Source organism: Leucopleurus acutus, assembly GCF_964270905.1.
Source record: "Leucopleurus acutus genome assembly, chromosome: 20".
NCBI lineage: Eukaryota > Metazoa > Chordata > Mammalia > Artiodactyla > Delphinidae > Leucopleurus > Leucopleurus acutus.
The window spans coordinates 48,434,601-48,459,184 of NC_139162.1; the positions used below are offsets into that span (position 1 = coordinate 48,434,601).

The window sequence follows — 24,584 nt, forward strand, 5'->3', positions numbered from 1 at the left end:
TAGCCCAGTGGGACCCATTTTGGACTTCAGACCTCCAGACCTAGAAGGTTACACCTTTCTTTTGTTTTAAGACACTAAGTTTGTGGTCATTTGCTACCCAGCTCTGACCCTGCCCTTTGCCCTTCGAACCCTTCCTGACCTCCCCAGGATGAAGTCCAAGCTTCTCAGCCTGCCGTTCACAGTGCTTCTGGACCGCCCTGTCCTGCTTTCTACAGCGAGGGAAAGGCTCTCCATTGGTGCTGTCCAGCCCAGGAGCCAGTGAGCACTTGAACTGTGGCCAGTGTAACTGAGGAAGTGAATTTTTCCTTTTGTTTCACTGTCCTTAAGTTTATTTTATTCGTTTATTCATTCATTCATTTATTTATTTATTTATGGCCGCACCGCGAGGCACGTGGGATCTTAGTTCCACAACCAGGGATCAAACCCGGGCCCCCTGCAGTGGAAACACAGAGTCCTGACCACTGGACCACCAGGGAAGTCCCTGTCGTTAAGGTTAAATAGCCACCTGTGTCCAGTGGCTACTGCACTGGACGGCACAGCTGCCAGGACTGTGCCCACCTTTCCAGCTAGGTCTGCCCCTAGAGCCTCGTCACCAGAGGGGCCGTGCTCCTTCAACTGCCCCCTGGGCACCCGGCTGGCTCCCACTTCCCGGCCTTCGCCTACACCATGGCCCCATCCCACCTTCTACCCTGATTCTCTAACGCCCAGTTCAGTTCCCACCTTAAATGTGGTGGATCCTTGAAGGGGGTTCAGGATTTGGGGGGGGGGTGATTAAAATGCCCCTTCCCCCAATTCTACCTCCCAAATGAGGTGATATCAAACCAGGCTGGTGACAGTTTCACAGCTACTTCTGAGAGCCCTGGAGAAAGGGAGATGTCCCTGGCCCAGAGAGCTGAGACTTAGAGAGAGAGAGAGGCCTATCCCATGAATATGCCAGCCCCCAGTCCAGGACCCCCAGAGGGACAACCGAGACACAGGAATGGGCTCCAGGGGGGTCAGAACCAGCTGAGGGTGGTGCTATCAGATTCCTAATTCCCTGCCACCTGCCACCAAAGGGGGGAGGGGCCCCGAAAAAGTGACAAAGAGCTCCTTCCCTACCAGACCCCAGATAGAGAGCCCTTCGTTCTTTCCGGGACCCCAGCACAGGAGTCATTAGGCAGCCCAACGACCCGGCCTTCAGAGGGGAAGCAAAACCAAACATAAGACAGAAAGCTGGGAACCTGCTGTGGGTTCTGCGAGACACGGGTGAGAGGGGCAGCTGCTCCAGACCAAGTCGCCTTTATTAATAAACTCGTGTGTGTGAGAGCACGTACTTCATGCCTGGGGCACCACCCCGTAGAGCTGGTGGGGAAGCAACTTCTGCTTCTCGTTGCAACTGTAGATCCACCGGGGCCGGACGAACACCAGGGAGGGGTTGTCCATCAGGGCCTGCAGGGTGGGGTGGGGTGCGTGCAGGGACATGTGAGCCAGGAGGGGTCGGGGGGATGCGAGGGCAGGTTGGTCTCCCTCTCCCTGCCCCTTCAGGACTCACCTCCTCAAAGCTGGGGTCCCACTCCTGTGCCGTGATCACAAACTGCACCCGGTCGCTCATATAGTCCTCAAGCTCCCTGGCAGGAGAAGAAAAGGGGCAGAGAACTGGTGTCCCCTCTCTTGACACCCTACTCCCCAACCATCCTCAGAGGCCGTTCTCCATCCCCACCTATGTCCCCTATAGGCTGCCTTTGGGTCCCCCACTCTCCCACGTGCCAGGCTCGCCACAGCCCCGAAGCCAACAGCTCCCGCAGGCGCCAATCCTTTCAGAAGGGCACTGTGCGGCCTCGCTTTAGAGAAGAGGAACTCGAGGGGAAGCTATGCATCCGGGGCTGCCCAGCAGCGTGAGCAGGTCTGGCACGGAACTCCACAGCCTGTGCCCAGCCTGGGGGTACGACCGTCTCCATCCTCCCGAAGGCCTTTCTCCCCACGACCTACCACACCTCCTCCCCTACCTCCCCTGTCCCCGGAGACTGACCCGTTGAAGGCTGTGACGTAACGGCTGAGCGTCCGCCGCTCATCCCCCGGGAACTCCCCGTACAGGAAGAAGTGTTTGCCCTGGAAAAAGTCTGCAGGGGAGATGGCGGGAGAGCCGAGAGTGAGGCCCCTGGAGTCCCAGGGCACCAGCCAGGAGCCACAGAACACGCAGAGGCAGGACAGCAAGGCCGGCGCAGCCACCGGAGGGGGAAAGGGGTGTCCGTGTACAGCCTGGCACGGGAATAATCCATGACAAGCAGTGGTTCCCGGCCAGGCCCATCTGAGCCTCTGGGGAGTTTTGCTTTGTTTTGTTGCAAGAATGATAAAAGACGCAATTATTATTATTGAAACATGTTTCTTACACCAGGTCAATCACTTCATTAGCTTGGCCTGGCTTGGAAATTTCACATCCTGCCACTTCCTCGCCATGGCCGTCCCACTCCTTTTTAATCAGCGCCTTCTCTGGCTCTGACCTTCAGGGTGGTTCTTCGTTCCAGTTTGACATGATTTGCCATCAAGTTGCCAATGCCGTGTTTGGGGCTTTGGAGGATCAGAGTACTTTCCTGCCCATCACCCATGAGGAACCGAGCAGAAACGGCTTCTTCCAGTGGCCACTGACCCTCACCTCTGCTCAGACCCTCTGACTGCCCGGCTCTCCCTTCATTCTCTCTCTCTGTTTTTTTTGGCCTCACCGCGCAGCATGTGGGATCTTAGTTCCCTCATCAGGGATCGAACCTGCGCCTCCTGCAATGGAAGCACAGACTCCAGAGTCTTAACCACTGGGCCGCCAGGGCAGTTCCCCTCTCCTTTCATTCTTGACCTGGCCCTGACCCACGCCCCCCGCAATCATGTCTGGGGTGACGAATAACAATGCTGGCATCATGTAGGTCCCAACAGAGATCAGCGCCCACGCCCACAGCACCTGTGTTCCCCAGGCCCCACCACACAGTGACAAAGCTGAACCTGGGGGGTGGAGCCTGGCACCTGCAGATTTTAAAAGCCCCTAGGTGATCCTGAAGCCTAGGGAGTGGGAGGCCCCCGGCGTGAGGGAGCGGAAAGCCAAAGGGGGTCTCGCCTGGGGCTGGGCTGTGATGGAAGCGGTCACAGCAGAAGTCAGGACAGGGACAGAGAGGGAAGTCAGGAGAGGATGCTGAAAGGAAGGGAACAGGCCTAAGAGGACAAGGAGGTGGCAAAGGCCAGGGACTGGGGGTGAGGAGCCTGAAAGACAAGTCACAGGGGGCAGCAGCCAGCCCAGGACCGGCTGGGGCAAGTCACGGCAGAGAAGTAACAGGGCCAAATCCCACATCAGGAGGGAGGATTTCCCACCTGGGAGCTCGGGAATCGGCAGATTGGGAGACTCCGGGGGACCTTCGTTGTCCGTGTTCTCATCCGTGGATCCTGCGTACGGGTCCTTGCCGTTCTCCTCGCCAGAGGGCGGCCTTTGTTCCTTCTGCTCAGCCACCCTGGAGAGGCCAAGAGGGGTGGGGTAGGAGCATGCAGACCAGATGCCCCTCCCCGCAAGGCCAGGGCCACCCTGACCCCCAGCCCAAATCCTACCTTCTCAGCTCATCCTCGGTGTCCCCAGAATCTTCTGCCCCACTGTCCTGTCCTTCTGCGAATGGAAGCTTAGTCAATGCAAGGCCCATGCCTTCTCCTCTGGGAAGACTGGTAACCTTCCCTCCCAGTCTCATGCCTGAGCACAGATGCAGGCATTCCAACCCGCAGGCTCAGTGGCCCTCCAAATCCAGTTAGGGGTTGTGGGGGGTGGGACAGCCACCCTCTACCCCAGATCCATTGCCTGGAATCCAGCCCCTCCTCCCTCAGACCCAGAGTCCAGGCCCCCAGCCCCTCCCGCCTCAGACCCAGGATCCAGACCCCCGGCCCCTCCCCCCTCAGACCCAGGATCCAGGCCCCCGGCCCCTCCTCCCTCAGGCTCTGACCTGACTGCTCCCCCTTGGTGTCAGTATCTTCCTGGGGCCCTGGTGAGGGTGGTTTGGTCTCTTCTGGGGTTGGGGGTCTCTGCGGTGAGCTAGGTCCTGCTGCCTGAGAGGGCTTGGCTTTGGTCTGGAGGCGCTGAGGAGGGAGGGTGGGTCAGCAAGGACGGAAGGGGCAGCGCGGGTGTGAGCGTGGGGGGCGCCTGCAGGAGGCAGGAGTGGAGAGTTTGGGTACCATGACACACCCATGTCCCCCCCCCACTCCACCCTCCCCCGCCCGGGCCGGGGGCATCAGACCTTTCGGGGAGGCTTGGGGGCTTCATCCCCACTGCTGCCGCCATGAGAGCCCCCCTCGTCCTCGCTGCTCGAGTCTGGCCCAGCCATGAGGTACCTGGGGGAGGAATCAGGCCTCAGACAAACAGCAGATGTGTCCTCCGGGGGAGGTGGGGAGGGGGCTTAGGAAGCAACAGGCACTGGCCTGTTTATTCAGTATTTACTAAATACTCAGGGTGGCAATCATGGCTCCTCTCCTAGCCCACCCTCCTCCCAGCTCCGGAAGGGCCCCAGAGACCCCCAGCCACCCACACCGGAGACCAGAGCACTTCCTGGCTTCCCTTCCCTCTTTGGGAAGAAATGACTCATTTCAGAAAAGGAACAACAAAAAAAATCAGAAATAATTCTCCCCATTGAGAATCAAAGTCAGTTTCTCATTAGGCGCTGAGTAGCCCTGCAGCTCCTCTGGGCAGACACCAGGCTGACTCCAACCCCGGCTCCTCCGCCCAGGCATGCTCTCCGCCTCTGTTCAGCCTGGCAAACCTGTTCTCTTCCTTGAAGACCCCTAGCTCACTGCGGTCCTCCCCTTGGGCCTGCCTCCAAACTGTTTTAGAGCTAAGTCCGGCCCCTCATCAAAGTCAGAGGCCTTCAAGGGCAGGACCCGACGTCGGGGGCCAGCATTGCACAGCCCAGCCTGGCGCCAAGCAGGGGCTTCGGGTGAAGGAATGTGAACGGGCGGGCGCTCTCTGCCCTGAGGCTTTGGGAATGCTGTGTCTCCAGCCTGCAGTGTCCTTTTCCTTCGCTAAGCAGACTTCCCAGAGCCCCGCACGGACCGCCCCCCCTGCCCCCCACTGTGTCTCCCTACCCTGCCCCTCCTCCTCTGGGAAGTCTGCTGACTCTGGGCCAGAAGGGCCTGGCCTGATTTCTCTCCAGATCCCTGACACTGCCCAGCAGGGTCAGGGTGTGCGTGTGTAAACCACATGCGCGCAGTGAGGCCTCACCTCCGAGAGGGCAGCCGCCGCCGCATGCGGTGACAGTCCAGCACCCACTCTTTCCGCACGATTCGGCCTCCGAGGCCTAGGACCTGGCTGTACTTGGGGGTGTTGGCAAAGGCGCAGCTGGCAGAGAGAGGAATGGAGGGTGTCAGCCTGGTGTGATCTGAGAGGTGAAGGGCAAAGAGGGACAAGGCGCACAGAAAGAGAGAGACAGGGAGAGACACGGGGCAGATGTGGGAGAAGCAGAAAAGACACAGGGAGGCCGAGGGGAAGACTTTAAGAATCAGAGGGAAGAAGAGAAAGAGAACAAGAGGCAGAGGATACAGAGAGGCGAAGTAACAGAGAGAAGGCAACACAGAGGAGACGAAGGGAGGCAGAGGAGAGGCAGCGGGGAGCGTGGGGAGGGGTCGCAGGCCTACATGAGGTGGGTGCTGTCTGGAGTCCAGTCTGGCCGATACTTGGCCCCCAGCTCCAGGGCCTTGTCCCGGAGCTCCGAGCGGAAGGGGTTCTGGAAGCCGCTCAGCACCACCACCACACCCTGGAGGATCTTCCCCAGCTCCTGCGGGCCGGCGCGGGGGGCCCTGGGCTCAGCACCTTCTCCTCGGGGCTTCCCTGGCGCCGCCCCCCGTGCTGTGGCAGGGACTGGGGCAGTGGCTGGGGTAGGGGTGGGAGCTGACACTGGGGAGGCCAAGGAGTGGATTCAGTCAGTAGCTGTAGGGCTACACCCCCAGCCCTTCCCTACCCAGACCCAGGATCCAGGCCCCCGGGCCCTCCCCGCTCAGATCCAGGATCCAGGCCCCCGGCCCCTCCCCGCTCAGACCCAGGATCCAGACCCCCGTTCCCTCTCCCCTCAGACCCAGGATCCAGGCCCCCAGCCCCTCCTCCCTCAGACCCAGGATCCAGGCCCCCGGCCCCTCCCCCCTCAGACCCAGGATCCAGACCCCCGGCCACTCCTCCCTCAGACCCAGGATCCAGGCCCCCGGCCCCTCCCCCCTCAGACCCAGGATCCAGACACCCCGCCCCTCCTCCCTCAGACCCAGGATCCAGGCCCCCGGTCCCTCTCCCCTCAGACCCAGTATCCAGGCCCCCGGCCCCTCCCCGCTCAGACCCAGGATCCAGGCCCCCGGCCCCTCCCCCCTCAGACCCAGGATCCAGGCCCCTGTGGGAACAAGGAACCCAGTTTGCTCACATTTGGTTCTCTTGAGGGCGGGTGGTGAGGGCTGGGCGGACGGTTTGCTGGGGGTCTTCTTTTCTTCGTGGCTCAAATCCAGCTTCCTCTTGCCTCTGGGGGACTCCTGAGGATGAGGGGGTAGGATGGGCCGAGGCCTCCAGCTCACCTCCTCCCTTTCACCCCACCAGGTCCGATGATCTCACCTTGGAGGTGCTGCCTACTGTCTTGGAGGCCGGAGAGGCAGAGGAGGCGGCACTGGAGGCCTGCAGTGTAGCAGCTGCGTAGCTGGGTCCTGCTGGGTCACTGGCTGCGACTGCAGAGGGAGAAAGTGGAGCCAGGTTGAGAGGGCAGGACCCTCAGATCCTTCGGCTCCTATCCATGGGACACAGAGTGTTGTTCCCAAGACCTGAGAGTGACCCAGGAGTCCAGGCCCCCGGCCTTTACTCATTCAGGACCCAGGTTTCCCGCACTCACCTGGAGGGGTCTTGTTGATCCGGCTGAAGAAGAGAGCCCCGGGTCTCAGGGAGCTGGCGCTCTCATCCTCCTCCTTCACGCGGAACTGGCCGAGCTTGGTCACTTTCTAAGGTCCCACAAGGTCAGCGCAGTGGGAGGGCTGTCAGCAGGGTGGGGTGAAGAGGTGGGGAGAAGGCTCTGGGCGGTGGCAGGTAGAGCTTACCTGGGATGAGGCCTCGGCCTCCTCTTTGTCTGGGGGGCTGTGAAACCTTACAAAACTCAGGCCATAGGGGGCATCCTGGGAGAGGAGGGGTGGGAATCAGGGAGTGTGGCCAAGGACTAAGGCTTGACCCCAATCTCTTTTATTTACAGAAACCCCTTTCTGGCTCTTTCCCTCCTATGGACACACACATGCGGGGAAGTGACCGCATGATAATGACAAGGATGATAACAGCAAGCTGTCATTGAGCCCTAACTTGGGGTCAGGCTCGGTGCAAAGCCCTTTACATGCACCAGCTCCTTAAGCCTCAGACCAACTGGCAAAGGCTGCTGGGTGTCTAAGCAAATCCACTCTGCGTACCAAACTCCTGCCTGTGGAATGGGAGGGAGGGCTGGGTATCACTTCTGGAGCTCAGAAATGCTCCAGACTCTTTCCCCTTCTGCTGGGTGGATGCAGAGCCATGAGATGGAAGGAGACTGGGTCCGGGATGACTGGCCAAACACCTCCCGGGACAGATCCAGAGGTATAAGAAGTATACCTTTACTGTGTGCTGTCATTACATACTCGGGTGTCGTCACCACAGCTTAGCATCCCTAACTTACAGCAACCCCATAAGGATCAGCAAACTGAAGCCAGAGGTCACACAGCTAAGGAGTGGAGAAGCCAGGTTTTAAACCAGCGTTCTGACTCCAGATCTTGTGATATTAACTCTGAGGCCCAATTCTACGAGGCCCCATCTCCAACAAGTCAGCAGCTCCCCCTCCCAATTCCCCTGAGGTCTTGCAGGTCATCCTTCCTCATCTCCCTCCAGGAAGCAAAGATTCCTATATGGGGAGGACCTCAAACCAATTTCAGAGAACGCAGGGACCCAGCCTCCTTGTAATCCCACGGGGAGACCAACTGTCCGGTCCTCCCAGCCCTCTGGGACTCAACATCGGCCTCTCGTCTCTCTCGTGGCTCGGGACCAAGGACCCCACTGCCACCCTGGGTACCTTGCTGTAGGGCTGGCTGCAGACAATTTTGACACGGTCCCAGCGCTTCTCTGCTGCTGCCCGGACCAACTTGTCGGGCCCAAAGATGCGAACGCGGTTGGAATTTGAGCCACTGCGACTCTCGGAAGGGGACATGAAAGACGAAGTGACCAGAAGGACCTGGGGAAAGGCACAGAGGATGAGAACCAGGCCTGGCTGGTTTCAGTGACACCTCCTGGGGGCTGGAAGAGGGCAGGGGCCTGAGCAGGGACCAGGGAGTCGCCAGATCTAGCTGTACCTCAATCTGCCTCAGGGCCTCTAGACCCTTCTCACTTCTGGGCCTCCAGTCAGTCCTTCCCTGACACAGGCCCCAGAGGGGTCCTTCTAGTGCCAGATCTGAACCACCCTTCTCTAAATTCTTCCAGAGTCTTCCATATCTGGCCACATGGCCGGAACCCTCAGGACAGGGAGCTTCAGGAACCCTCACCAGCAGAGGATATTCACAATGACTGGCACAATATTCATACACCTTATTGTATTTATTTTTTTTTTTTTCGGCCGTACCACACAGCTTGTGGGATCTTAGTTTCTTGACCGGGGACTGAACCTGTGCCCTTGGCAGTGAAAGCGTGGAGTCCTAACCACTGGACCTCCAGGGAATTCCCTCAAACACCTTTTTGAAATGCACAGCTGAGTCAGCAGAAGGGAATTATTCGAGGCCAGAAATTACAGTGCAGAATCCAAAGAGGTAGGGGAGCTGCACCCATTACTAAGTGGCTGTCTCTCAGTTCAAACCCGCCCTCAAAAAACAAACAAAATAAATAAATAAATAATAAAATAAAATAGAAAAAATACAAAAGAAGAAAAAACAAAAAATATTTTAAAAAGAAAAGAAAACACCCCACCCTTGGTAGCTCAGCTCTGGGATGCTGGGGACGTTTCTAATCTCCAGCTGCTCCTTGTCAGGCTCTGCCAGCAGGGGGAGCTAGAGAGACAGGCTGGAGGAGGGAGGCGGGACCTGAGCCGCCTTGCAGATCCCCCGAGCAGCACCCAGGTGTGCTTCGCTCCTGCGTCTGCAGCTGTTGTTCTTCCCCCGGGGCGGCAGATGAATCCAGTTTGCAGCTTCCCAACACCTGCAGAACTGGCCTCACTGCACCCTCTCAGGGACATACCAGAACCAGACAGGGAGCTCCCCTTCCTCAGGGTCTGAGTTTCAGCTCCAAGGGCCCCACCTCCAAGCTTGGAAACGTCTACCCTTCAGTCATGCCAACCTCTTCCTTTTGTTCCTCCAACCCTAAGGGCGGTGACTGCCCCCTGCAGTTGCTTCCGCGTCCTGCCTTAGTCTTCTGGCCTCTTCAATTCAATACCTTGTTACTAATTCTTTACGTTAATTCTCTCTGTTAAACTAACTGGTGTGGTTTCAGTCTCCTGGTGGGACCCTGACTGATACAGTGGGTGGCACTGATGTTGGTGATTCCCTGTGGCACAGAGCTTGATTTTAAAGGGCTCTAGGTGGTGGTAGCAGGAGAGACCAAGAGAGAAAGCCTGTGCTCCAAGTCAGGAAGAAAGGCATCTTAGGGACCGTGCCACAGAGCAGAGAGCTGGGCCTCTCCAAAGGGCAACACCCTCCGTGGGTAAATTAGGGAGGAATGTGCCTCGTGGGAAGAGTCAGTGGGAGGCTTTAGCTCTGGGGGGACAGCAGAGAAAAGCTGAAAAATTCTCTCTGGAGACTCCTAACCGCAGGTCTGTACTCTCAAGGATTTGCAGTAAAAATCCACACTAGCTATCTGCATGGAAAAACCCAAGGTGAAAATTTTAAGTGGTCCCATGTATGTAGTATCACCTGGTGCCAGGGCAAATCCTCTTCGGAGGAACGTACTTCAAACCAGGCCCTCAAAGAATTCTCACAGATACATTCCCCAAAAGCAGAATCAACAATCACACACACACACACACCCCATGAGGCATAAGGAAACAGGCTGCCATGATTTAGGGTCAGCAGAAACTATAAACTGCAGACTCAGACCCACAAAGACTGCACATATTGACATTATCAAACACACAATATAAAAGTAATTGTGTTTAACAGTCTAAAGAAATAAATGGAGCTATTAACAGTATGACGAAGGAACAAAAACTGACCAGGCAGTTTTGAAAAGCAGTGGAAGAGCTGCGTGCCCAACACTAAGGGATGAACCATGATTGGTCCAAGTGGTCCGATTTCCTCTGCCAGTGGCTGGTCCAAGGATGGGCAATTCGATGTTAAGAGGAAGGCTGCTGGAAGCTTTTGGGAAAGATTTTCCTTCTTCATTAAAGAGAAACAGAGGATGGAAGAAAACCACTGCTTTTCTGCCATTCCACTCCTCCGCTTTCTGCTTTGGATGCTACTAGGTGATGGATGGAGCCACAGCAACCACCTTGTGACCATGTGGGCAAAGTCCAAAAGAATCAAGAGGTGCCCAACCAAGCACCCTGACTTTGTTCGGTTGCCCAATCAACTCTGGGTCTGCCTAATGCTGGACTTCCCTCCTAAGGAAACAATATATACTCTTAGGCAGTAAGCCACCTTTAGTTGGGTGTAATCTGTTACTCAGTCTCTTTTCTAACTGACATGCTGTGAGATTAGAAAACGAAAGCTTTTTGCTGAGAAAAACAGATATCTCTTTGTGCTCAGCTCTTGATTATGAAAAGGAAACAGCAAAGATGACAAAAATTATACAGAAGGGAAGCCAGCTCCCTGGCCTTGACTACACTTGTTTATAAAAGGGCTGATTCTGAGCCGATGGGAGAGCTGAATTACCATCTAGTGACTAAATGAAGGGGCGACACAAGCTGTGGTTGGCAGCTGCCACCCACACTAAGGGGGAGCCTCCCTCTGAATATACTCTCCTCCCACTCATTGTGAAGAGAAAACAACTCCAGTTGTTTTATTATCCAATACTGTCTTTACGGTTCTAGGATTAAACCTTTATTCTCTAGACTGCGTTAACCTTGCAAGCTTAGATATCCCCTTTGCAGAACTTGGAGGGGTTAAAAAAAAAAATGTTGGGACTCCCCTGGTGATCCAGTGGTTAAGACTCCATGCTCCCAAGGCAGGGGGCCCAGGTTTGATCCCTGGTCAGGGAACTAGATCCCACATGTCGCAACTGAGAAGTCCGCATGCCGTAACCAAGACCCAGCACAGCCAAATAAACAAACAAATAAATAAACAAATATATATTTTTAATGTTGATGATTTTGTAGAAAATGTCACTAGTTATTAAAATACGTGCCTTTGGCTTCGTTTGTATGGGTGACATCAACACGGACCAGCCCTGCTCGGCCCTTTTTCCTTTTCTTTCTTGACTCTTCCAACTGTATCTAGTCTCTGGGCAGAAGCCAGACCTTATAAGTCCCAGAGTCTTTAATTCAGTCTTGGCTAGGAGTTATAACAAAACTTCCAGCAGAAGTTTAATTAAAAACCTTGACAGGGGCTTCCCTGGTGGCGCAGTGGTTGAGAGTCCGCCTGCCAGTGCGGGGGACACGGGTTCGTGCCCCGGCCCGGGAAGATCCCACATGCCGTGGAGCCGCTGGGCCCGTGAGCCATGGCCGCTGAGCCTGCGCATCTGGAGCCTGTGCTCCGCAACGGGAGAGGCCACAACAGTGAGAGGCCCGCTTACCGCAAAAAAAAAAAAAAAAAAAAACCTTGAGAGAATGGGAGACTATTGACAGAGGGGTTTTCAGACTCTGAAAAGATCAAGCCCTAAGCTAACCATTCCACCTTTCTAGGTAGATAAGATAAGAATAATAAAGCTTCACATGCCCGATTAGATAAAGTTTTAGCTAACAATGCACTTACCCTGTTTCCATAATTATAAAGTAGAATTTTGATCTAAATCTGTTTGCCAAGAAGAACAGAAAACTTTTTTTTTTATAGTCCCAAAGATGGTTGATTTTATTTAAAATTTTAAACAAGGAGGCCATTAGACTCAGTGACTCTGGTGCCTTAGGTAGCCTAAGTAAACCAACCAAAACCTAAGCCAGAGTTGGTGTACTCGGATCTAAGAAAATGAAATCAACTAATCGTCAATAGCCAAGTCACTAGATTTTCCCAAGTAAGGGAACCATTTAAGCTCTAGCCAATTAAATAATTGCTTTGCTTTGCTTCCCTGTCTTCTCTCTAAAAATCTCTGTCCTAGCCCATTGACACAGCACCCCTAATAATTTTTCAGTTTGGGCTGCCTGATTTGAATTGTTTGCTCAAATAAACTCTTCAAAACATAATGTGCCTTAGTTTGCCTTTTTACAACTTATAGAACTTTTATTTTATTATTATTAGTTTTTTGGCCACAACACATGGCTTGTGAGATTTTAGTTCCCCGACCAGGGATGGAATCTGGACCCTCGGCAATGAGAGTGTGGCATCCTAACCACTGGATCTCCAGGGAATTCCCTAGAACCTTTAGAATAAGAATGTGTGTTCAAGGAAAACCTCACTGGTTAAAATGTACCTTGTAAGGTGGAAAAAGCACTTGATAAAATTCAACACATATGCATTTAAAAGACTGGCAATATCAAGAATAAGTAAGGATGGGAAGCAAAAAGAACTCATATACTGCTGAAGGGAATATAAACTGGTACAACCATTTTGGAAAACTGTCCATTTCTAATAAGGTTAAAACCTATATCTACCTGAAGACCCTGCAATTCGACTCTTACGTATTTACCTAAAAGAGATCTCTATACAGAGGCTTGTACAAGAATGTTCACAGCAGCTTTTTTCATAATAGTCAAAAAGTGGTGGACTTCCCTGGTGGTGCAGTGGTTAAGAATCCGCCTGCCAATGCAGGGGACACGAGTTCGAGCCCTGGTCTGGGAAGATCCCACATGCCGTGGAGCAACTAAGCCCGTGCGCCACAACTACTGAGCCTGCGCTCTAGAGCCCACGAGCCACAACTACGGAGCCCACGTGCCACAACTACTAAAGCCCACGCGCCTAGAGCCCGTGATCCGCAACAAGAGAAGCCACCGCAGTGAGAAGCCCACACACCGCAACGAAGAGTAGCCCCACTCGCTGCAACTAGAGAAAGCCCGCGCACAGCAACAAAGACCCAATGCAGCCAAAAATAAATAAATAAAATACATAAATTTATTTAAAAAAAAAAAAAGTGGTGGGGAGTTCCCTGGCGGTCCAGTGGTTAGGACTCAGCACTTTCACTGCTGGGGCCTGGGTTCAATCCCTGGTTGGGGAACTAAGATCCTGTAGGCTGCACAGCATGGCCAAAAAAAAAAGTGGCAACAGCCCAGATGCCCGTCAACAAGAGAATGGATGAACAAATTGGGATCTGCGCTTACAGTGATTCGGCTCAACAATAAGGTGGAACAGACCGCTGACGTATATATGATACGTTAGAACACCAAAAAAACCAGTACGTTGAGTAAAGCCAGCCACAAAAAAAGAACACAGGCTATAAAATTCCACTTATGTGAAATTCTAGGACAGGCAAGAAAAGAGATCAGTGGTGGCCTGAGATGAGGGTGGGAGGAGTGACTGCAAAGGGACACGAGGGAACTTTCAGGAAGGCCAGCGATGCTCTACGTCTTGATTTGGGGGACAGTTACGCAGGTGTGTACATCTGTCGAAACGTTGACCTGTGCATTTTACTATATGCGAAATATACCTCAACTGAAAAAAATTTTTCACTGCAAGAAAACTGATTTGTAGAAAACTGATTTGTTCACTTAAAATTGTAACCTCTCTTTTTCACAGTAGGTTTATTTTTACCCCAAATCATTTTGCTGATTGACCAGCTGGCTCGTTATGATCTCACCACTCTGGCTTGAATTCATTCAACTGGTTAAAAAAAGGATTGGGCCAATTTTTAAAATTCAATAAGTCCCCTACATACAAACTTTCAAGTTGCGAACGTTCAAAGATGCGAATGTGCCCCTGTATGCCAGCTGTTGTACTGTACTACTGTACTTTTCAAGGTACTCTACTGGAAGATTAAAAATGTTTTCTTTATTTTCTGTTTGTTTTTTATGTATTATTTGTGTGAAAAGTATTACAAACCTATTACAGTACAGTACTATACTACTGCGTTAGTTGGGTACCTAGGCTAACTTTGTTGGACTTATGAACAAACTGGACTTACGAACAGGCTCTCGGAACGGAACTCATTCATATGTAAGGGACTTACTGTATTTGTAATAGAGCAAAAGGCTTGTAAACATTTGTCACAAATAAAGTAACTAAGAGAGGCACCCCAAGCAATTCGGAATCTCAACTGGCTGCGACATCTCTGAGAAGTTCTGGGACCGGAAGCAAAGGAGTTTTGCTCTCAAGCAGCGACTGAATCGTAGAACAGACAGGTGCCTCTGGTTGTTCCTGCAACCATGTTGTAATTTCAGCCAAATCCCTGCTGCACACAGCTTATCACCTGGGTCTGCTCTTTGTCTCCGGGAACCCTGGGCTCCTCTGGAGGGCCACCGTCAGTGTGACTCGCCTCCACCCTGGCCTGGCACCTGGGAGGCCTGAGGCCTCAATGGGGGCACCTGGGGCAGAGATCAGCAGGGGGCTTACCTCGTAGTCCTGCTCTCCGGCCCCTCCGGCTGAGCTGCCCACCAGCACCTCCACGAAGGCCGAGCCGTCGTTCCCGATGTCCACGCTGTGTATCTGCTCTTCCTTCTCTAACTGCAGGGGAGGGAAAGCGCACTGTCAGTGCCGCTCTGCCCCCCTCCCCCAGCTCTCTGTGGGACCTCGGAAGAGGGATGACCCCCATCCGGGCCCCCTCGTCTCCTTGCAAAGTCAACTCGGTGACAGTGAAGACAGGGCTGAGTGGGGCCACTGCGTCCCCTGCACGCAGCACAGGGTGTAGAGTCAGAGCTTGAAAATATTCACTGACCGACTGCATAAGCTCCCACACCCACTTCCCTGACTCTGCCACTCTGCCGGACGGGCCGCTAACCCGCCACCACGGAGCTCTCCTTGGTGGCGCTATGCAGACAAACGGCACACCTGTCACCCCCGACCCCAATCACACAGGGCTCCGGGGAAGCTCCCTGAGGGGAGGGGCCTAGTCTGGTTTGGCTCACCACTGATTCCTGGGTCTGAGTCCCGGCTCTGCCACACGCTAGCTATGTGGCCTTGTCAGCTCACCTCTTGGAGCCTCAGTTTCCTCATCTGTAAAGTGGGGATGGTCACCCTATCTAGGATTAAGCACGTAAATACTACGGCCTCAGGGCCTGGCATGTAGCAGGCAACCTGCCACTGCCAGTCAGGAGGCAGTATTAGTCACTGCTTGATAACCGTTTGTCAAAAGAAGGAAAGAGCTGACTGTAGGATGGCTTTTGCCCCCAAAGTTTCTGCCATTCCTGTCTGACAGTAAAGGCCACGTGGGGGTGGAAGGCAGTTAAGAATGGCTGAAGCAAGTCTCCTGCTTTCCACTCTGGGGATCTTTTATTTGGCTCCTAGAATGACACGTTACTACGACCCCCAAAGGTACCTAGTCTGCCACCCTACACCAGGATCATCCGACGGTCCGATCTGCCCTGCCACCTCCCTGTCGGGAGGTGGCCCGGACACTGCCTGCACCCTGCGGCAGGAAGGAACATCCCTCCGGGGAAGGAAGGAGCCTGGGCTTGTGGGGAGGTCAGCCTGACTTCAAATCCAGCCCTGCCACTGCCAAGCGGTGCAGCCCTGGGGGGCGTATAACCTCTCTGAGCTGCAGTTTCCTCACAAGTGAAAGGGGAGGGTCATCATAACAGTCCTCCTTCCGAGGGGAGTCTAGATGACACATACTAACCACTGCAACCCACAGCCACTGCAGCGGACATCTAAGTGCTCAGACGTGGCAGACCCATAATAGCTGTATCTTCTCTCCGCCCCACAGCTCTTCGAGAGACAGGAGATGTCATTATCTCTATTTCACACGTAAGCAAATGGAGGCAGGAAGCGGTTGTGTCACTTCCCTGAGGTCACACAGCTGGCGCCCAGGCAGCCTGGCTGGGCTAAAATAAAGGTGTCAGCAGGGCTGCATTCCTTCTAGAAGTTCTGGGGGAGAATCGTTTCCTTGTCTTTTTTTTTTATTATTATTAAAGCTTTTTTAAAAAATTATTTTATTTTATTTATTTTTGGCTGCGCTGGGTCTTCATTGTGGTGCGCGGGCTTCTCACTGCGGTGGCTTCTCTTGCTGCGGAGCACGGGCTCTAAGCTCGCGGACTCAGTAGTTGTGGCACACAGGCTTAGTTGCTCCGTGGCATGTGGGATCTTCCAGGACCAGGGCTTGAACGCGTGTCCCCTGCATTGGCAGGGGGATTCTTAACCACTGCGCCACCAGGGAAGCCCGTTTCCTTGTCTTGTTTCCAGCTTCCAGAGGCCCCTGCACTCCTCGGCTGTGGCCCCTTCCTCCATCTTTGGAGCCATCAATGGCATTGCTCCAACCTCTGCTTCCGTCTTCACATCTCCTCTGACTCTGGTTCTCCTGCCTCCCTCCTTCCCTTATAAGGACCCTTGTGATTACGCTGCACACACACACCCCCACCCCAATCATCCAGGCCAATCTCACCATCTCAAGATACTCAGTTCATCACATCCACAAAGTCCCTTTTGCCACGTAAAGGACATATTCACAGGTTCTGGGATTAGGATGTGGATATCTACTGGGGGCATTATTCTGTCTACCACACTTAGCTAAGCTCTTCCTGGGCCAGGCATCACTGAATCCTCACAACCACCTTTGGAAGGAAGGGTCTGTAACTCTCCCAGCTTCACAGATGGGGAAACTGAGGCTCAGACAGGTAAATAAATGGCTCACATGTCACACATAGCTAGTGACTGGAAGAGAAATTCAGACCCAACTGCCTGACGACAAGCCAACACTGCTTCCCAATTCCCCAGTTTCAATCCTTGACATAAAAACTCAACAGCTTGGGAATTCCCTGGTGGCCCAGTGGTTCAGACTCTGAGCTTCCACTGCAGCGAGCAAAGGTTCGATCCCTGGTCGGGGAACTAAGATCCTGCATGCCGTGGGGCGTGGCTGAAAAAAAAAAAAAAAAAAAAAACTCTGCCTCTCCCACATTTAAAGTATGGGGCCCTCCATCTAGTAGGATGTATATATATATTTCTTTAATGAATGGTTCTTATTTCATATACAACTACTTCTACTTTAAACACACACATATACTCCCCTGTCTTTCTTTTGATAAATAAAAAATCTCTTATAAAAACATGGAAACAACCTAAATGCCCATCAGTTTATGAATGGATACACACTGTATGACATTCCCTACAATGGAACAGTATTCAGCTGTAAAAAGGAGTGAAGCACTGATCTAAGCTACAACATGTAGGAACCCCGAAAACCTAATGCTAAGTGAAAGGAGCCAGACAAAAGGCCACATGTTGGATGGTCTTATTTATATGAATGTCCAGTACAGACAAATCCATAGAGACAAAAGGCATATCAGCGATACAGGTACACACTAGTATATATAAAGTACGGAACCAACAAGGACCTACTGTATTGCACAGGGAACTATACTTCATATTTTGTAATAACCTATAATGGAAGAGAATCTGAAAAAAAATCTAAAACTAACACAACATTATAAATCAACTCTACTTCAATTTAAAAAAATTGGAGGGACTTTCCTGGTGGCGCAGGGGTTCATACTCCATGATCCCAATGCGGGGGGGCCCGGGTTTGATCCCTGGTCAGGGAACTAGATCACGTGTGCATGCCACAACTAAGAGTTCACATGCCACAACTAAGGAGCCCGCCTCCGCAACTAAGGAGCCCTCGAGCCACAACTAAGGAGCTCACTGGCCTCAACTAAGGAGTCCACGTGCTGCAAATGGGGAGCCGGCGAGCTGCAACTGAGGAGCCCGCCTGCCACAACCAAATAAAAATAAATAAATGAATTTTTTTTTAAGTTTAAACTAAAATAGTAATATATTTTTTCTTGAAGATTTAAAAATTAAAAAGAAGGTTAATATCAAGTGTTGATTTAAATGTACACCAGCAGTGTTAAATGCAGATTAATTCAGTAAATTCACTTGAGTGAAAAAAAATAAAATAAAATAAACAACTGAATTCCCTATTTTAACAAAAGTACATCGGTGGTTGCCAGCAGCAACCTGGGGAAAGGGGAATAGGGAGTGATCGCTTAATGGTTTTCGGTTTCTTTTTGAGGTGATGAAAATGTTCTGGATTAGACAGCAGTAATGAATGCGGAACATTGTCAATATTCCAAAAAACCCTGAATTGTACACTTTAAATGGTTAAGACCTTTACATTACGTGAATTTTACCTCAAGAAAAAAGACGTGAGTGTTCAGTAAGTATCAGCTGTGAGGAGAAAGGCTTAAGCACAGGATGAGTCATCTGTGGCCCGGGTTTGTGTGCGCCTTTCCCAGGAAGACAGAATTCACGACAGTGGGAGAAATGAGACATGGAAGGTTTGCAAAGTCCCAGAGACATCTTATGAAAAAAACTGTTCCAAGACAAACATCATATTTTATTGCTTATATGCCGAGTCTATAAAAAAAAGAAAAAAAGAAAAAAAAAGATACACACGAACTTACCTACAAAACAGAAAGAGACTCACAGACTTAGAGAACGAACTTATGGTTACCAGGGGGAAGGGTTGGGAGGAGGCACAGACTGGGAGTTTGGGATTGACATGTACACGCTACTATATATAAAATAGATAACCAACAAGGACCTACTGTACAGCACAGGAAACGCTGCTCAATATTCTGTAATAACCTGAACGGGAAAAGAATTTGAAAAACAATAGATACAAAAATAAAACCAAAAAAACAAAAAAAACACAATAGATACATGTATTTGTATAACTGAATCACTTTGCTGTACACTTGAAACGAACACAACATTGTTAATAAACTCTACTCCAATATAACAACAACAAAAAAACTGTTCCACATCCATGAAAGAATAAGGTAGAACTTGATGCACCATTAACAAGAATAAGATAGAACTTGATGCACCATTAAAGAGAATAAGGTAGGACTTGATGCCATGACAATGGATCTCCAAGATACAGTTTCTTGGAAGAAAACAAGGGAGAGGACTGTTTACATACAGTGTACTTTTTAAAAGGCTGGGAGGGGTGGATATATACGCTTGTACATGGACAGAGTGACCAGGGGGTAACATGAGAAACGGCTCACTGGCTGCCACAGGAGGGAAGACCTGGGCAGCAGAAATCAGGAGGGTGGGGGTAGGGAATGGAAGCAGGTGGTGGGGAGGAGTTTTCCTTTTCACTGTATACCCTCCCTTTTGTGCCTTTTGAGTTAACCACCATACGCATATAACACCCATTTGATAAGTAAAGTTAATAAAATCTCAGTGGTTATCTCCAACAATGGTATACTACGCAGCCGCCGCACCCAGCAAGGAGGATGAAACTAACAAAATGAAACTAACAGACAATGCTGGGAAAGAAAAGAGCAGCCAGAGGTGTAAGTACTATATACCCTGTGATTCCATTTATGAACAATTCAAAGCCAGCCAAAGCTAATCAATGCTGTTAAAAATCTACGCCATGGTTACCCTTGCGGGGGAGCAGTGACAGGAAGGAGCACAAGGGGGCGTGGGAGGGGGTGTGTTCTGTTCCTTGATCTGGTTGGCAGTACACGGGCTGCAGTTGGTGATGATTCACTGGACTGTATGCTTTGCTGTACGCACGTGTCATGTCAAAAGAAGGTAAAAACTTTTAAAACATCACAATGGCAAACTGGGTGATGAGAAAACCACTGAAAAACAGAAACAGAACGTGTCCACCTTGCTACTGAACATTTTTTCTAAAGAACACACATCAGCATCCGGGGGGAACGGGAGGAGTTACACCTGGGCTGCGTCTCAGCCACTCCCACCGGCCCAGGAGTGGTTAGCAAAGAGGCTGGAACTGCCCTCCTGGGAGCAGGTGATGGGTTGGCGATAGAGCCTCTTTCGGCCACCGCAAACGAAAAAGGCGTGTGGGGCTGTCACCACAAGCAGAGGGCTGAACCCCAGATGGTAATACAGAGATATTGTGAGGTGCTATTTGAGGGGAAAAAAATACACAGTAGTAGGAAAATCCACAGATCAATCTACGTGTCTGGGTGTCCTGAAGTTTCCTCTCATCACTTGCTTGAAAAGAACCGAAATTAGCACTCGGTGAGCCTGGAGTCACCCTGCACGCTGGCAACTGGCAAACGCCATCAGATTTTCCGAAGGGTCTCCAACGCGAAATAAATCGACAACCGCTGTGACAGTGCTGCCTGCTCCAGCACTTTTCCCCTGCAGTTTATTCTCAACCTGGAAACCTCACAGAAGATTCTGGGAAAGGGGGCTTCCCTGGTGGCTCAGTGGTTAAGAATCCACCTGCCAATGCAGGGGACACGGGTTCGAGCCCTGGGCCGGGAAGATCCCACATGCCGCGGAGCAACTAAGCCCGCGAGCCACAACTACTGAGCCCGCAAGCCACGACTACTGAAGCCCGTGCGCCTAGAGCCCGTGCTCTGCAACAAGAGAAGCCACCGCAATAAGAAGCCCTCGCGCTGCAACGAAGAGTAGCCCCCGCTCCCCGCAACTAGAGAAAGCCCGCACGCAGCAACGAAGACCCAACACAGCCAATCAATCAATCAATCAAAGATTCTGTGAGAACCTAAGTCACATTCTGCTCCTCCTCTGCTCAGAGGCCTTCCACGGCTCCCATCTCATGCAGAGTAAATGCTTAAATCCTTACAATGGCTTTTAGGCCTTACGTAGGTTAGGGGTCCTCTACCCCCACCCTATCAGCACCTACCCCTCTCCCCTGTCAACTCTGCTCCACCCACACACAGGGCTTGCTGCTGTCCCTCCAGCCCGCCAGACACCAGCCAGGCACCGGCCTACCAGGCACCGGCCTACCAGACGCCAGCCTGCCTTGGACTCTGTTTCTTTCCCAGGTACCTGCATAACTCAGGAAGGCCTTCCCTAACCCCCTATTTAGAAAAAAACCTCTTGCCACTGCCTCATCTTCCACTGGAGGCATTTCTCATTCCTCTTTTTTTCTTTTTTTAACATTTATTTATTTATTTGGTTGCACTCGGTCTTAGTTGCGGTAGGCGGGCTCCTTACTTGCGGCTCGCCAGCTCCTTAGTTGTGGCCCGTGGGCTCCTTAGCTGTGGCATGCGAACTCTTAGTCACGGCACGCATGTGAGATCTAGTTCCCTGACCAGGGATCGAACCCCAGCCCCCTGCATTGGGAGCGCAGAGCCTTAACCACTGTGCCACCAGGGAAGTCCCTCCTCACTTCTCTTAACCATGTACTTTCCTCCCTAGCACTCATCACCTGACATACGTACGTTTTACTTATTAATCGGTCAGTCCTTCCTTGCCAACGTAAAATCTCCACAGGACTGACGTACGTTTGTCTTGTGCTGTCCACTGCACTACGCCCCAGTACCTACAACAGTGCTGGGCCTACACAAGGCACTTCTATGAATGAATGAACAAATGAATGCATCCACTCCCAAGTCTCCAGGGCCTGTCCCTGTGCTGACAACTCCTACAGCCCTATCTCCAGCTCCATGTCCAATCGCTAGCTGTCCCCTGGATGTCCCAAAGTCGTAGCAAACCCGGACATCCCAACCAATGTGTCACCTTCTCAAGCTGCCCCTTGTCGAGGTTTCCCACTTTGGTGACAGGTGCAATATCCCCTTTGGTCTCCCAGGGCGGAGAATCCTGTGGCTTGTCTGGCTCCCTCGCTCCCCATAACCAGTCTCTTCTTGTTCCCAGTGCAACCGGGGTGCAGACCCAAATGGGATGGTCCTGATCACCTCCTGACCAGAGAGCCCAGCAGACTCAGCGCCCAGTAATTAACACATGAATCCCTCCCTTTACACAAACACCTGCCTGCTGACAGGGCACTTTTGCAAACATTACATCACCGGATTTTCACAGCAACCCTGGGCTCAGATCACATTATTCCCAATGGGCAGATGAGAAAACAGGTTCAGAGAAAAGAAACCATTTGCCTGAGGTCACAGGGTGAGTAAGAGGGACATGTGGGGTCTTAAATCCATGTCCCAAGACTAACTAAAAAAAACATTGGCTCTAGGCAAGTTGTATAACCTCTCTGGGCCTAGTTTCTTCCTTGTAAAAGGGGATAATAAAGGACTCGAGGTCATGGGGTTTTTATGAGGAGTCAATGAATTAACCCATGTGAGGTGTTTAGAATGGTGACCAGAAGTTGTAATTTTTTTTCCTTTTAGTTCCCTGACCAGGGATGGAACCCGGGCCCTCGGAGCATGGAGTCCTAACCACTGGACCACCAGGGAATTCCCAGGCAGCTATAATGTTGAATAAATGCTAGCTCTCATTCTTCTTACTATGTTAGGGACCTAGGAGATATTTAAATTCCTAAAATCATTCAGAAAATCTCGTGGGTCTGTGTATTTTTCCTGGGAAGAGAATTCTCAGATTCTCCCTAATTCTCAAAAGGTTCTGTGAACCAAAACTTTTTCAGAACCACTGGGCAAGACAGAGACAAGAATACGTTTTAACACAATCAGGTATAAGCCTTGCCCCCAACATCCCTCCCCAAACACCCCCTACATTCAGAAGGGAGGAATGTGGCCAAAATCAAGAAAGCCAAGGTATGAATACAGAGCAGCAGGACAAAGTGGCTAAGAACACCCACAGGAGGCTCAGGTCTTAGCACCGCCATTTATTAGTGGTGATAACAGCCCCTACATTATCCAACTCCATGAAGAGTCGGGTCACACAGGCAAAACACCCAGGCCGGCGGCACCAGGCAAAGAGCAGATGCTTGGCAACACACCTAGCTCGCTTCTCCCGCCAGCTTCTTATGCCGGAGAGGAACAGCCTGTTTGGAATTCTGTAACCACCTTGGGTCAAACTACCCTTTCGTCTTTGCCTCCCTCCAACTTCACAGAGAATGTACCAATGCGCTCAGCATTCCAGACATGGTAGCTTAGACTGGCCACTTCACTTCGCCCTGCCCTATGCCCCAGTTTCCTCATCTTTAAGATGAGGTTGACTGTGGACTTCCCTGGTGGTCCAGCGGTTAAGACTCCACACTCCCAACGCAGAGAGCCCGGGTTGGATCCCCGGTCAGGGAACTAGATCCCGCATGCCACAGCTAAGACCAGCGCAGCCAAATACATAAATATTTTTTAAAATAAAAAAAATAAAATGAGGTTGATTGGCTTAGATGATATGAGACAACTTCCAGCCCTGAGCCCAGAGACTTTAGAAGGCAGGATACATGGCAATGATTCACTCTGTTCCAGCTGAGAAAACTGAGGCCCCGACAGTAGCAGCAACCTAACTGGGCCACACACTGATTCACCCCTGGCATAGTGCCTGGATCACCTTTCTCCCCTGCTAGGGGGCACAGAGATCACACTGCTCATTTTCCAGGTGAGGAAGCTGAGGCCCATAGGGAAAGTGCCTCAACTCACTGCCAGTTAACTCCAGACTCCTATTAAGGAGATGGGGGGAGGGCAGAATCACCTGGAGCACCACAGAGATGGTCTTCTCGCCCGCCTTGGCCGCGCGCCACTTTCGGTACGTGTCTGCCTTGAGAAGGTTTTCTGCACAGTAGGTCTGGAGAGAAGAGTGGGAAAGGGCAAGTTAGGGTACAGAGATGACAGCTAGGTCCCCAGCTCTCAGATTATTCCATCGAGATCCCCCAGATTTAAGTTTCCCTATTAATCCCCACACACTCTGCCTTGAGTCCCCTACAGCATTTTCCCCTGGAAATTCACCCCTGGGCCTTCCAAGGAAGCTCCCCTATCCCTCCTTTTCTCTCTGAAAGTTCCTCTAGTCCACATCTCTCTAGAATTCCCTTATGGCCTCTGAGAAATTCTCCCAGGGCCCTCCTTAGAATTCCACAAAGTCCCTTTTGTGAAAGGAAAATCAAAATGAAGTCGGTACTGCTAAAAGGGCTCTCTAAAATGGAGCTGGTGGCCACCGAGGAATTGGGACCACGCAGGTCTCAGCCTGGATGGAATGTGACCTTCTGACCACTTATTGCATTCAACACAGGCATCCAAGGCATCTACCAGAAACTCGATACTTATCGGACACTTACCGTAAAGTAACCCATGACACCCTATTCTTTAAAGCCAAATATTTCTTGTATCAGAGGCAATTACAATTCTCTCTAGACAACTTTAACCACCTGGTGACCTTTGTCCTCATAAGCCCCTGACTCTCTCTCCCAACACACTTTCGGTTTTACGGAAATCTGTGTCTCTCTAATATCAGTTCCTAAAACCCCAAATAAAGTTCTTTTTTCTTCGCAGCCCGGAAACTGATTATTGTTCAACCCCTTTTGGGCTCCAAAAGTTCTCCTAGAGCCCCCTCAAGAATTCCTTTACTTCTTCCAACCTCCTCCACGCCAGTCCCTCACCGAGTCCTGGCTACTGCAGGATACCACATGGCGGAGGCGGATCTCCGGCATGTCAACGTCGTGGGCTTCGCCTGACCAAGAAGATGCTGGAGGGTCTGAGTTTTGGGTGCAGACAGCTGGGGCGCCCTGCGCGGGCTTAACTGCGCAAGCGCAC

General features: G+C 51.7%; 1 protein-coding gene across 2 annotated transcripts; it reads right to left on the reverse strand.

Annotated features, from left to right (window-relative positions):
• Positions 1-1,268: 1,268 nt before the first annotated feature.
• On the reverse strand, positions 1,269-24,543 carry XRCC1 (X-ray repair cross complementing 1). 2 transcript variants are annotated; one of them, XM_082862704.1, is made up of 17 exons: positions 24,431-24,543; positions 23,530-23,622; positions 14,587-14,697; positions 8,046-8,204; positions 7,057-7,131; positions 6,855-6,960; positions 6,584-6,693; positions 6,399-6,504; positions 5,629-5,887; positions 5,216-5,332; positions 4,239-4,332; positions 3,948-4,080; positions 3,565-3,619; positions 3,334-3,470; positions 2,009-2,099; positions 1,532-1,607; positions 1,269-1,428 (listed from the first exon to the last, which is right to left on the reverse strand). In XM_082862704.1, the coding sequence occupies exons 1-17, from the start codon at positions 24,479-24,481 to the stop codon at positions 1,315-1,317; spliced, it is 1,887 nt and encodes a 628-aa protein (XP_082718830.1). In that variant the 5' UTR covers positions 24,482-24,543; the 3' UTR covers positions 1,269-1,314. The 2 variants fall into 2 exon arrangements, with proteins under 2 accessions (XP_082718830.1, XP_082718831.1); XM_082862705.1 differs by lacking the exon at positions 14,587-14,697.
• Between the last annotated feature and the right edge of the window lie 41 nt (positions 24,544-24,584).

Bases quoted from the DNA above. Each gene is read 5' to 3' on its own strand.
- XRCC1 (XM_082862704.1), bottom strand. From the start codon at position 24,481: ATGCCGGAGATCCGCCTCCGCCATGTGGTATCCTGCAGTAGCCAGGAC. The intron at 23,623-24,430 runs GTGAGGGACTGG...TCTTCTCTCCAG, and splicing joins CCTGCAGTAGCCAGGACTCG to ACCTACTGTGCAGAAAACCT. The intron at 14,698-23,529 runs GTGATTCTGCCC...CCTCCCCTGCAG, and splicing joins CCATCTCTGTGGTGCTCCAG to TTAGAGAAGGAAGAGCAGAT.